At 38.3% G+C, this 13,348-nt stretch overlaps 1 protein-coding gene across 2 annotated transcripts in view; it reads left to right on the top strand.

The window, feature by feature from the left end:
• Positions 1-13,348, top strand: part of LOC127629821 (protein NPAT-like) — a 17,427-nt gene extending 4,079 nt beyond the window's left edge. Inside the window, exons 3-18 of one of the 2 annotated variants that reach the window (XM_052107081.1) lie at positions 9-127; positions 343-403; positions 507-585; positions 700-740; positions 958-1,170; positions 1,281-1,356; positions 1,782-1,905; positions 2,017-2,108; positions 2,218-2,299; positions 2,417-2,513; positions 2,688-2,792; positions 2,903-4,273; positions 4,461-4,570; positions 4,689-4,779; positions 5,680-6,956; positions 12,450-13,348. In XM_052107081.1, the coding sequence (XP_051963041.1) occupies positions 9-127; positions 343-403; positions 507-585; positions 700-740; positions 958-1,170; positions 1,281-1,356; positions 1,782-1,905; positions 2,017-2,108; positions 2,218-2,299; positions 2,417-2,513; positions 2,688-2,792; positions 2,903-4,273; positions 4,461-4,570; positions 4,689-4,779; positions 5,680-6,956; positions 12,450-12,530 (4,019 nt within the window). In that variant the 3' untranslated portion in view covers positions 12,531-13,348. The remainder of the gene's footprint in view (positions 1-8; positions 128-342; positions 404-506; positions 586-699; positions 741-957; positions 1,171-1,280; positions 1,357-1,781; positions 1,906-2,016; positions 2,109-2,217; positions 2,300-2,416; positions 2,514-2,687; positions 2,793-2,902; positions 4,274-4,460; positions 4,571-4,688; positions 4,780-5,679; positions 6,957-12,449) is intronic. The other variant, XM_052107079.1, reaches the window with a different exon arrangement.

Genomic DNA, 13,348 nt, shown 5'->3' with positions numbered 1-13,348 from the left:
AATTTTAGGCTATCTGCAGCAAGAAGGGCACACTGCCACAAGTCGATGTTTCATCTTTGAAAGTCCAAACCTGAAAGAGTATGCAGAGCACAGTTCAGAGGATGGGCCAATCCCTGCCTGTGTGTTTGTAAGTGCACTTCATAGTGACTGTCCTAAAACTAGTTTAACTTTTTCATTGCTAAGTTTTATATTTATACTGCTACTTCTGCTATGAATACGTTATGCTCTTTTTCACCCTTCTCTTCTTTATTATTATTATTATTATTATTATTATTATTAACAAAACATGTTATTAACATGTATTATGTTGTTGTTGATGTATTTATCTACATTCTTTTCCAGTCTCTTTTTGGAAAAAACCTGAACACGATTTTAAATGAATATGTTGCTGGTAAGACAAAAGGTGAGAGCCATATACAGTAAATAGACAGTAAATGAAACATTTTGGTTGAAATATCAAGCTGTTTCCATTATACTGTAACATGCTTTTGTCTTTTCTGCTGCAGAGACAAATCAAGAAAATCAAATACCAGCAGTGATGACATCATTATGGAAAAAGCTTGAATTCACACTCAACCAGATCAAGTGAATGCATATGTTTTTACACTTACACGAGTGTTTCATTTCTGGATAAAATGTAATCTAATAAAAATATTGAATAAAACCCTCCTTATGAAAATCTTGCTGTATTTTACACAGGTCTTTGCAGAACTCTCCCACCGTGCAAATTAATCAGCGATGTGAGTTTTGTGCATAATTTTAAAGAGAAATTGCGATCTCGATGGATTAAACAGGAGTGTTAGTGCTTCACTTGGATACATTTTTTTGGCATAAAATTGTAATTAATGCACAAGTAAAAATTTACATTTCAATTAACTAGTTTAACATTAATATATGAAATATAAAACATTTAAAAAGCCTCTAGCATACATTTACTTTATTTTTTGTCATTAAAAGTGCGGACTATAAATAGCATTCAAAGCATGAGACCACAGCAGAGACTCTTGTCGGCATCGCAGTCTACCTTGTCTGGGAATCTGCCAGTGACTCAAGCAGGCCAGTGTCTCCCCAGTCCTGTATCAACCCCTCAAGGTATGCTGGGACATTCCACCCCAGTGTCTTACACTTCCCACCATACCAGACCCTCCACTCTCTGCCTTGCTCAGTCAGGTGAGACCTGAATTCAAGCACTATCAACTATCTATGCAGTTAGATTGGTTGATTGCATTGTGAGATTTGTAAGTAGCTGCTTTACATTCTGGCATCTTGCATCTGTATAGGAGAGTCATCATTGCAGATATTGGTCCCCGATCAAAGACTGAATCCAGGACCTTTGTCTCCTGCCCGCAGAAAATGGTAAGGCTAAAAAGCTGATGTCTCGGTAGTATGTCATAAGTTGTATCTTTTAAAAGAAATGTAAGTTAAAGCTGATAATATTTTCCATGTTATACTGTAATACTTTCTACTGTCCTGGCTTACTATGCAGACACAACTGTAAGTAAGCCATTTGTTGGTTGTTTACCCTGAAAACTATAAAGACAGGTTCTGTGTCGGAATCAATTTGATTTGTTTGTTTAAGCATCCTGACCAGCCAGACACCGCAACATTGACTAATGGCATGAGTTTGGACCAAAACTATCTGTTTGCCTGATCAATGGAAGATGGAAAAGCTGGTGGCACAGAAATGACACATTTTAGATTTAAAAGATCTTTCCACCTTAAGACTAAATAGGACTTCTAATATAGTATGTTTAAATAAAATGCCATGTTCTGTGTTGTAGTGACTCACCAAGACGAAGGGGAGGTGGTCAGTTGGGTGCCAGTGGGACCAGCAGAAGTATGGTAGTGGCCAGCACTCTTATTGTGGAAACTCAGTGTGATGAGACGGTGGCTGAGAACTTATCTGTAAGTCAGACTGATGCATTCCTTTGCCTGTTTTATGCTTTAAATGGTTTTCTATGTTATACGTTTCTATGCGCATGCATAATCAAGATCATGTCAATTTTCTTTTTGTAGCAAATAGTCATAGAAAATGCCAGAGATAAAATTCTGAATGATAGATCCTTACAAGAAAAACTTGCTGAAAACATCAACAAAATCTTGGCAAGGTAAATGTTTAATATCAAGCAACCATCAACTTAAATTAACAAAAAATAAAACTGAGACAACCTTGCACATGACAGTTGAGTTCATAATATTGTAATATCACTTTAACAGTGATAATAGTCCCCAGACATCAAAAGCTGCCTGCAGTACTGTGGAACAAGAACAGTCGATCGAAGAAATCCTGGGCCTCCAGGTATTTTCAATCATCTTTTACAGTTCATTTTGTTTTTGGAGCAAATTTAATCTTGCCAGCCATGTTTCCGTTCTTCATGAGACTGTCATTATCGAGCTGTGCCACATCTGTGTTTAGGGGGAAATTCATATGACAGATGATACCATTCAAGACATTCTGGTACAGACGGAATCAGACCCGGCATTTCAAGCACTCTTTGATCTCTTTGATTATGGTAAATTTGAGTGATAGATCATTATTGATCAAATAGAAAAGGAGAATTCTTAACTATTGAAATATATCAAATGCATTATCCATTTTGTTGGCGGCTTTCTGATGTTGTATAAGCAAGTCCAACTGGTGCTTTATTGGAATAAGTCTAATAGATAACCTTTCATCTCTTTTGAAGAGAAAAGTAAGACACCTGAGGGCAGTGAACAGGCTGATAGGAGTTTCAGCTCAAGCACACTGGAGAGTGACGAAATGGGCCATGTTGATAGTGTCTCTGAGACAGGTGATATTGGCCAGCCTCAGTTAGTTACTTTGCTTTTGGCTTCTCCTGTGTTTTATTATTTTAGATTATAACTGAAGTGTTGATTTTGACATTTATTATTTTAATACAAGGCACTGGACATGAGGGTTCCACATCAGGGGGAGAAGGAAGTGCAAGCAAATTAAGGAATGGAAATGCATCTGAGACAAATAGCAAAAAATCTTCATCCGTTTGTAGTGTGTCAAAATCTGCTGCCATAACTCCACAGCCATGTTCAGTAACCAAACAAACATCCACTGGACAAGGATCCTCAATTGCCAAGCGAGGGCTACTTAGGACCAGAGTTTTATCTGGAAATCAACAAACCAGAGGAGCCATTTCAACTCCAAAGTTGAACGGTGAAGCAGATTCACTTGCACCCGACCAAACCGTATCAAGCTCATCTTTCTTGGAGGATGGAGCAATCATGGAGATAGATAAACCACAAATCGAAACCTCAGATACCTTAAATATTCAGCATCCATTGCTGACCCCTCCAGGTTGCTCTGACACTACTGAAATTCTTAATGATAAAAGCAGCCAACACGTTACTGTTTCAGATAAGCCACCACAAACCACTTCCACAGCTAAAGTTAATAAATCCATAAATGAGACTGGGAGGTTAGCAGGAATGCCTGGTGGACATTCTGGATTGAATTTGGATATGACAAAAATCTCTGTATCCACTATTCAAAGTAAGGCTTTGCCCTCACCTCATCTACCCCAACCTGACATGGACATATCTGCCAGAATGGCTTCACAAACCTCAAACAAATCTTATTTAACCCCATCATGCACACCGCAGAAAGATTCAGCCCTCAAACACACTGAGCATAACAATGTCAGGAGCAATCCCTCTACAGCAAGTGCTTCATCTGCAGCCAGCATTACACTATCTACCTCAGGTGTTTCTCATGCCCAAGCCAAGGATCCTGACCCCAGTAAGTTTGTGTCTCTGAACATCATCATCAGTAATGAACAGGATGAGCAATCCAATGATGTGGCATTGAACCAGGCTGTTTCAAGCATCACAGGTGACCACATCCCTTCCATCTTCCTGTCCTCCCCTGCCAAATCTCCTGCCACGACTCTGCCTACATCAGTCATAACGCAGGAGAAAACAGCTCAGGTGGTGAGCAGCTTGCAGGGGCCAGAAGATGTTGGGTCATTCGGAATACCTACAATGATTGTTCAGAGTAAAGCTCAGACTACGCCGGCATGTCCCACAGGTCAAGAAACTGGTTTTATTCAGCTTTTGCCTACTACCCCAACCTTTGGGTCGTCAGGTGGCTATTTTGTTTTAACTGATCCTGCTGCTGGTGATCAGCAGTCAAATGTAGTGCTGCTTCCAAGTAACATGCCTCAAGGAACTGTGTCTTCTATGCCACATGTGGTAGCAACGCCACCTCGCCAGAGGACTGTTGTGTCCATGAGTCCAAATGTCTCTCAGGCCTACTCGACTGGTGAGTGTATAGTCAGATTATAGAAGATATTTTATACCTTTATTTGGGGTGAATATTTTACTTTGGTATGTTGCTATGGTTAGTTTGTTAAAATACTCATAGCATGTGTCTTTTTCAATGCTTATAGTTTTCTCAGGGACTGTTGAAATATGGCACTGTTTGAAATTTCACTTCTATTTTTAATTAGGATCCACAATCATTATATCTTCACCAGTTCAGACCATGTTACAAAATGTGATGGTTCCAGTGTCAGTTATGGGGCAAAATACTGGAAAACATGTGGTCCGTCCCAATCAGGTTAGAGATATCTAGTATTTTTGAACTTTTGTAATTAAACGTACAAGCTCTGTCAAAGTTCACCGAGAAAACACAATTTAAGATGTTTTTTTTTTTTTTTTTCTGTTTTTTTATACAGATGTTGTCTTTGCCATGTTCAACTACTGTAAGACAACCTGCAAAAGTTATATCTCAACCTAAATTGGCACCTAAGGAAAACACTGACATGGGTAAGACAGCTTTTTCAATCCGATGCATATAGTCCTTGATTTATGTATTTATTTTATTTGAAAATAAAAATATATTTTTTCTATTTCTTAAAGGAATATTTCGGGTTCAATACAAGTTAAGATTAATTAACAGCATTTGTGCCATAATATTGATTACCATAAAAATTGTATTTGACAAATCCCTCATTTAAAAAAAGCAAAAATCTGTTCCAGTGAGGCACTTACAATGGAATTAAATTGGGCCAATCCGTAAACATTAAAATACTCACTATTTCAAAAGTATAGCCACAAGACATGAACAATATGTGTGAAAACATGATTTTAGTGTGATAACATCATTTACTAAAATTTTTTGTGTAAAGTTATAGCCAATTTTGGCCAAGACGATGTAATGTCAACAAAGCCTTAAACAAATATATAAAAAATATATTTAAACAACTTTACAACTCAACTAATACATGAGTTTTAACAGAAGAATTAATGTAAGTGCTTTTGTAAAATTATAAGCTTCACATTTTGTTCCAGAAATTGGCCCCATTCACTTCCATTGTAAGTGCCTCGCTGTAATTTTACAAAACAAATTTGTGGTCAGCAACATTATGCCACAAGTGCTGTAGATTGATCTTAACTTGTATTGAACACGGAATATTCCTTTAATATTTTCTGAAAGTTCGGAATAAATCAAAACACAAAATTATGTTAATGAATGTCCTTAAAGAGTTTTTAAACTTTTCAGTAGATTTGTGCTCTTCTAAATTTCTTATATTCTACCATGTGTTACTATGTTTTTCAAACATCTAAAGAAATCCTTAACATTCTATAATAAGTTTACAGTTTCTATCATACATTTTTTTTTTGTGGATTATGCATCAGTGTTTCAGTGTAATTACTGATTTTCAGGCAAACCTGACACATCTGGACCCAGCCAAGTTTCAAAAGTACATCCCCAGACCTCTGACCTGCAAAAGAGTGGCAGTGGAACAAGCCCCAGCCATCGGAGGATACTTTGCTTTGATGTCACACCTGAAAACACTGCAGCTGGCCAGAGTTCTACAGAGACAAGCACTTTCACATCCTCTGTTACTACATCTTCCCCCACTCAACAGGCTGATAAGGAAATCAAACGGACTGAACCGAACCCACCTTTAGTTTCTGACACCAGTAAAAGACGGATAGAAACGATTAGGCTGCCTCAAGTAAATCACAGTGCAGGTATAAAGGACTCTGCAACAATTACCATATCTCAACAGCAAAAAGAAGCCCCAAAAAGTAAAATGTCTGAAAAGGGAACAGATCTAACTGCTAACAAATCACCCACTAAGCCAGAGTCTTTCTATAGATCAGATTTACATAAAAAATCTTCAGACAAGGTTGATGGTAGAGTGGTTTCAAAGAGTACAAAATTGTCTGCACGGAGGCAAAAGCAGAAACCACTAGACAACACAAAGAATAGTACACAAGAAGAATCTCATGAAAGGAGGTTGACAAAGCCATCCGACCAATCCTCCGAGAAGATCTCCTCACAAGAGTCTCCTGGTGTCACTGCAAACAAGGAAAATGAGTTGGAGGGCCTTCAGCGAGAGCAGCGTCAGGCAACTTCTTGCCCACCAACTGAAGATCTTGTAGCTTCTACAGTTAAATCTGCTGCACCCATATCAGGCACTTCCAATAAACCTTTATGCAAGACGAGCCCATTAATGAAACGGGCAGTTGAGATGCTGCAGGACATACAGTGCCAGGCTCCCATGGCTACTCCTCCAAAGAGGCAGGGGCCCAGTTGTCCAGATCTCTCAATCCCAAGAACACCTGGACAAGGGCGGGCCACAGAGGAGCTGACAGCTGGATTGAGAACCCCTTCTCGACAGAGGCTCATACGGGAGTGTGAAGGTACGCCAAGGTGTCTCGCCCTTCCTGCTACACCAGATATCCCCTCCTGCAGTCCGGCCAGTGAGGCGGGCAGTGAGAACAGCATTAACATGGCTGCCCACACTCTCATGATCTTGTCTCGTGCTGCTAGGACAGGAGGTCCTCTAAAAGACAGTTTGCGTCAGGAAGAGGCCAGTGCTGGGAAATCTTCTGCCCCTAAAGGAAAGAAGCGTAAGCACATTGAACCAAGCCCTCCTGCAAAGAATGGGTTACAGCTTTCTGGCTCCTCGGACAGTAAAAAGAAATCGAAGGTGAGCAAGTATTATCACTCAGTCTGTCTGTCTGATAATGGTATCGGCTCTATCTTATCTATCTCTTATCTTATCTAGAGAGTGTGTAGCTATATCTTATCGAATCTATCTTGTGCAAAACCAAGATTGGCAGTGTCAACACCCAGTGTGCTGTTTACCTCAATAGCGTTCGTTTTGCGCAACATTAGCACATTCACAACGTGAAGACCTAAATCGTAGGTAGCAAAATTATACTAGCCTCTTAAGGCCAAAGTATACTCAGTTTTTCCGGGTGTTGCTATGTATTGTGCACATTGCCCATTATGCAGATTTCGTCATCAGTGCTGTAAACGTGGACTGTCTGCATTCAGCACAATTTTTCTAGACCATATGCGTATGTGCGCGTTGTATGTGCCTGCCGTAATAAAGAGTATCACAAAGCCGCTGTAGTGATAATGCAAACGTGTCCATATGGGCTTGCAGCTCAAATGGTGTACTTTGAATGTCTGAGTGCTCACACAAGACGGAATGGTATGCGGAAAAATGAAGTATACCCTAGCCTTTAGATGACTCGCCAAATTTCACGATTGCATGTATCTTTCATTGGTCATTTTATTTGGTACTGATAGGGGATAGTTAATTTTAATGTTTTATTTCACCTAATATGTTTATGTATTTATGTTTCCTATTGTCTCTATGGAATTGATCTCATTGCTACATATCAACTTTTGACCATTTTTTGAGTCATATAGTGACACCTATTAATAGCATCTCAAATCAGTTACTTATGAGTTTCCATTCAGTTTGAATGTATAGGCTCTTGCCCATAAATCAGCAGAATGCTACTATAGAGGACTTATGTCTGTTTCCTATCTGGTCCCCCACCAGAGATACTCAACCCAAAAGTGAGAGAAATTAAAAATTAAAAATGGCACTTTCTCATCCCCATAATAAAAAAGAGAGAGAGAAGTCTCAAACATGAAATGTTCTGCATGCACACTATACTTACCTAGGTACCCCCTAAAAAATTAAGACTGAGACTCGAACCATCTCATAATAAATTGACCTTTAAAAGTGGAACTTTGAACAATCTTGAGCATTACATTAGGACTTAAGTTCTATGTCTAAGGAACAAGAATGTGCAAAATGATTTTTATATCTCCATGTGCCTTGTAATGTGCTCTAGAGATCAGTGTTTGTTTCAAGGAGCTAGGACCATCCTGAGCCGAGATGTTGAGGTTTATGTAAACACCTGAATAACCTAAATTTGTCATGTGCTGTCACAAAGATGGCCGTCGTGGGTAAACCAAGTAAAATAAAAAACTGGTGGTTTTGCAATACCAATACATAGAGGTAATCACAAAAATTAAAAATGATCATGCTACCAACTTTACAGTTATTGGACCAATTGAGATGGACTGACTTCAAGGAGATCTTCGCTGCACTTTCAAAATCGCAGAGCTGCTAAGGTTTTCACGCATCCTGGAAAACCTGGAATTTTGCTGTGCAGTTTTCCAGTCATGGAAAATTAGAAAAGCACTTAAATGTCCTGGAAAATATTTCAGTATAATAAAACGGGCCAAATCTGTGTCAGCTACAGCACCCCACAGTGAGAAGCGGCACTCATGAAACTTCTTATTCATAAACAAACTGAATGACCTGGTACATGTACCGACCAATTTATTTTAATGAATTATTTATTACCTTATCACTTACGAGTATCCAGAGACCCCAGTTATTGAACTACAGTAAATCAATTCACACACACACGCAAATGCTAAGACCTAAACATAAGCGAGTCCTGTTTTTACTTTCTGCAATCAAAACAATTTCTATTTTTTATCCTTCCAAATAAATGTTTTCAATGTTTATTCTGCACACCTCCTGTTTTCTTGCGTGGCAATCTAGTAAATTCACCCCTCCACGTTGTTTCCTACAATGCTTGTCATGTGGAGGGCAAAGCACCGCTTGACTCAAATCATGTGAGATGTGCTTAACAATGATGAAAGGACATCATTGAAACTCAAAATTATTATTATTTGGCTATTATTATCATATTTTCTGATAAGTCATGCTCAGTAGTTTAACACTGTAGGAAAATGATACAGTAGATCTGCTTTGTTCTTATAATGCTTAAACATTCAACTGAAGTCAGTAAATTTGACATGCAAATTTTAATCATGTAGAATGTATGGACATTTCTGATAAGCATTATTAGACTACTATTGTTGTATTTTGGATGCTCATGCAGTTCACAAACTGAATAGAAATTATAGATCTGATTTGTTCTTATAATGCTTAAAGCATTATAAAATAAAGTCTCTTGGCAGATTAAATTCGTGAACATCTCAAAATTATTCAATGACTCGCTCTTAGCACATTAGACTTTCATTTTTTGCCACCTAGTGACAAGTGGTCACTGAACTAATCACCACTCCAAACGGGACTCGAACCGGCGTGGGAGGCGGGTGCGCTAACAAGGAGGCTAAAGGCTACAGCCTCTAGCGTCAGTTGCTAGTGCACCTCATGAGGTCAGGAGAGTGAGGTTTACACACTGCACAGCTATCTACCAGCTGGCTCCCGTTACACAAGCCACACCAAAACACCCTTTATTTTTGCAGCTAATTGTGCAGATAATTTTCTATATTTGAATCATTAAAATAGCTATAGTTGGTGCTTTTATCTTCTGCTTAAAAAAAAAAAAAAACCGTGTTCATGGATCAATTTTTTTTTTAAAATATTATTTATTTTACTTTTTCGACCCTCATGAGTTTGCATCCCAGAAAGTTATAAACTTAAGACTACAACGAGGGTTGGACTACATTTAAAACTATTTTATTAATTCATACTGAGTTGGTAACATGGTGATTCGGCCTTAATACTAAGGGATGTGAATTAATTTTCAATAATTCAATTATCTGAAACACGGAATCTAGTCATACAAATTGCATTAGCAATAAAATGCATGTTTTAGATGTCCTAGTGTGATAATTAAATTAAAAAGTAGCAGATTTGACTGAATAAATAAATAAAATGCAAGTGATGCGTTCATCAAAATGAATGTGTAGAGCCGGCAGATACCTCATCATGATCATCATGCGTGCTCGTGTGTGTGTGTGTGTGTGTGTGTGTGTGTGTGTGTGTGTGTGTGTGAGTGAGATGACAGACAGAGAGCACTATGAAGTGAGCAGCACATACAGACTATGTATTTATTTAATTGAATTACAGCTTTACAGGGATTAATAATCACACCCAGTGTAGTGAACACACCATGTAGTGAACTGCTTATCTGGAGGTGTGAAACTACCGTCAAAATACACAGAAACGCCAAAATAAAGCTCAGTTTAAATAGACGCTTGTGTTTTTACTTAAATATTACACTTGTTTGGTGCATAAAATGTCCTGGAAATGTACTGGAAAATTGTACCTTGAAAAGAGTGGGAACCCTAATAGTATGTAAACAGTTCATCACATCAAGCAATCTATTTATTTAAGCAGTGTCAGACAGAATCGGCAAAAGACTTTAAACTCTCCACCGCACCTCACAAATACGGGAGTGTAACTCACATTAGATAATTTAATGTCCGACAGTGCTTGTCTTGAAATTTATTGTTAATGCGGCACTTTGCACAACAGCGCATTAATTTAATTTAATTGATCAATTGTCACACATTATACATTTCATTATACATGAAATTATTTATTTTTCACATATCCCAGCTAAGCTAAACTGGGGTCAGAGTGCAGGGTCAGCCATGATACAGCGCCCCTGGAGCAGATGGGTTCAACATCACTACAGGACTAAACTTACTAAACTTGAAGAGTGTTTTAATGTGCTTTAATGTGACTGTTATTCTAAAGCACAGCAAGCTTTCATAACACAAAAAATGCTTTCCAAGAAGGGTTGTTTCACAATTAATTTGAGAACCATCACCACTACTAAAAATATTAAAGTCTACAGCCGTGGCCAAAAGTATTGGCAGTGATGTAAATTTTGTGTTTCGCAAATGATTCTGCTTCAATTGTTGTGGTGTTGATTCACATTGTTTCTAGATTATTGTGCAGAATGATCAGATGCATTTTAAATAATTGCAAAAAGCTTCATCGGCCAAAACAAAAAAAATGAACTTTATCACAAAAACCCAAATTTCACAGTTTTTTGGTCCTGGCACAAAATGACCCGCCAACATCACTTCACTAATCATATCAGCAGCACCTGGGAAAGTGTGAACAAGTACTAGTCAGGTGAAATCAAATCATTATAAGAGCAGACTGTTTGCTATAAAAGGAGGGAAGAAGTGCTTCCAATCATTGTGTTCTTGTTAGCAATGGTTACCTCTAAAGAAAGACGTGCAGCCATCATCGCTTTGCATTAAAATGGCCTCACATGCAAAGAAATTGCTGGAAAGAATATTACACCTGAAACAATCATTTATCAGATCATCAAGAACTTCAAGGAGAGTGGTTCAACTGCAGTCCCAAAGTGTCCAGCAAGCGCCAGGACTATCTCCTCCTGAGGAGTCAGCTACGGAATCGTGTCACCACCAGTGCAGAGCTTGCTCAATATTGGCAACAGTTTGGTGTGAGTGCACAGTGAGGCGAAGACTTTTGGAGAATGGCCTGGTGTCAAGAAGGGCAGCAAAGAAGCTACTTCTCTTCAAGAAAAAATCAAGGACAGACTGAAATTCTGCAGGAAGTACAAGGATTGGACAGCCTTATGCAAAGCCTGGTGCAAAGTTATTTTCTCTGACGAAGCCCCCTTCTGACTGTTTGGGACATCTGGAAAATTGATAGTCTGTAGAAGAAAAGGTGAACGCTACCATGAGTCCTGTGTCGTCCCAACAGTGAAGCATCCTGAGACCATCCATGTGTGGGGTTTCTTTTCATACAAGAGATTGGGCTTTCTCACAATTCTGCCCAAAAACACTGCTATAAATAAAGAATAGTATCAAAATGTCCTGCAAGAGCAACTTCTCCCAACGATCCAGGAGCAATTTGGTGATGATCCGTGATGATCTTTTCCAGCATGACGGAGCATCATGTCACAAGGCAAGAGTGATAATGAAGTGGCTCGGAGATCATTACGTTTAAATTTTGGATCCGTGGCCAGGCAACTCCCTGGATCTTAATCCCATAGAGAACCTGTGGTCAATCCTCAACTCCGAGCACTAATAAGGCAAGAATGGATTGCCATCATTCAGGAATTGTCCCAGAAGCTGATATCCAGCATGCCAGAGTGAATGCAGAGGTTATGAAGAACAAGGGTCAACACTGTAAATATTGTCTCCGCATATATTTAATGTTTTTGCCAATAAAAGACTTATAATTGTTTTCCAGTATACCATAGAAACATGTGAAAAAATAATCTACAAATACTGAAGCGGCAAACTGCAAAACACAAAATTTATGTCACTGCCAAATATACTTTTGGCCATGGCTGTAGTCTATTAATCGACCACCCTTGTCCATATATTGCTGACATTGTCCAGCTGAATTCCTTTTTTTATTTTTTAGAAACCGAAGCAGCTGCTGGACTCCTTTCCGGATGACTTGGACGTGGATAAATTTCTCTCATCCCTGCACTATGATGAGTAATAAAGCTAAGACAGCCTCCATATCAGGGACATATCAAGCCAGGTGCGCTACTGAGAGTGATAAATCGGAGAGATACCATCTATTCAGAAGAATACCAATCCTGATTAACCTACCTAGTAGTCATATTCATGCTGAAAGTGTCACTTTTTAACATGCTTTTAAACATGTAAAGACTAATTTAGCACTCTTCACAGCAAATAAAAAAGCGAAATAATTTAAACATAACTGTAATGTCCATTGTATATGTGAAGAGTGTCAGTTCAGCTGCTCCATTGCAACAGCTGTTATTCAGTTAATTGCATCTTTTTCTTTAATTGGACCTTGTTAATATCAACTGCACCATTGTGATTTACTTTGTACAGCCTCTAGGTGGCATTCTTCCTTTACAGTCAGGAGGAGGGATTTATATTGTCCATTAGATGGTTTATATTTTATGACTTGTTTTAATAAATCAGTGTTTGAATATTGAATGTATTTTTGATTAATGTGAAAGTGCTCTAATCAAACACACACACACAAGTGATTTATTTGGAGCATTTTAAGTTCAAAAAGTCTTGCTACAGTTACTGCACATACATTATGACCAACTTCACTGGTATACATTTATAAACACCTTTACCTTTTATTCACAGCTCCCAAAACATATTACCCATTATATTTTTGTCATCGCATCATTAATGACTGAAGTCATTGTAGAAATTTTCATTACAGACTTCAGAAACTAATTAGAAATATATTTTCATGAAAGCCAAATAAATTTGTGATTCCACAAGAGAATGCATTCGTAAACATATTTGAAATGTCTTGTGTCTTTTAAA

The sequence above is a fragment of the Xyrauchen texanus genome, chromosome 36, assembly GCF_025860055.1.
Source record: "Xyrauchen texanus isolate HMW12.3.18 chromosome 36, RBS_HiC_50CHRs, whole genome shotgun sequence".
In the NCBI taxonomy this organism is placed as follows: Eukaryota; Metazoa; Chordata; class Actinopteri; order Cypriniformes; family Catostomidae; genus Xyrauchen; species Xyrauchen texanus.
Note: the sequence above shows the minus strand (reverse complement) of the source record. Positions and strands in the feature narration are given on the sequence as shown.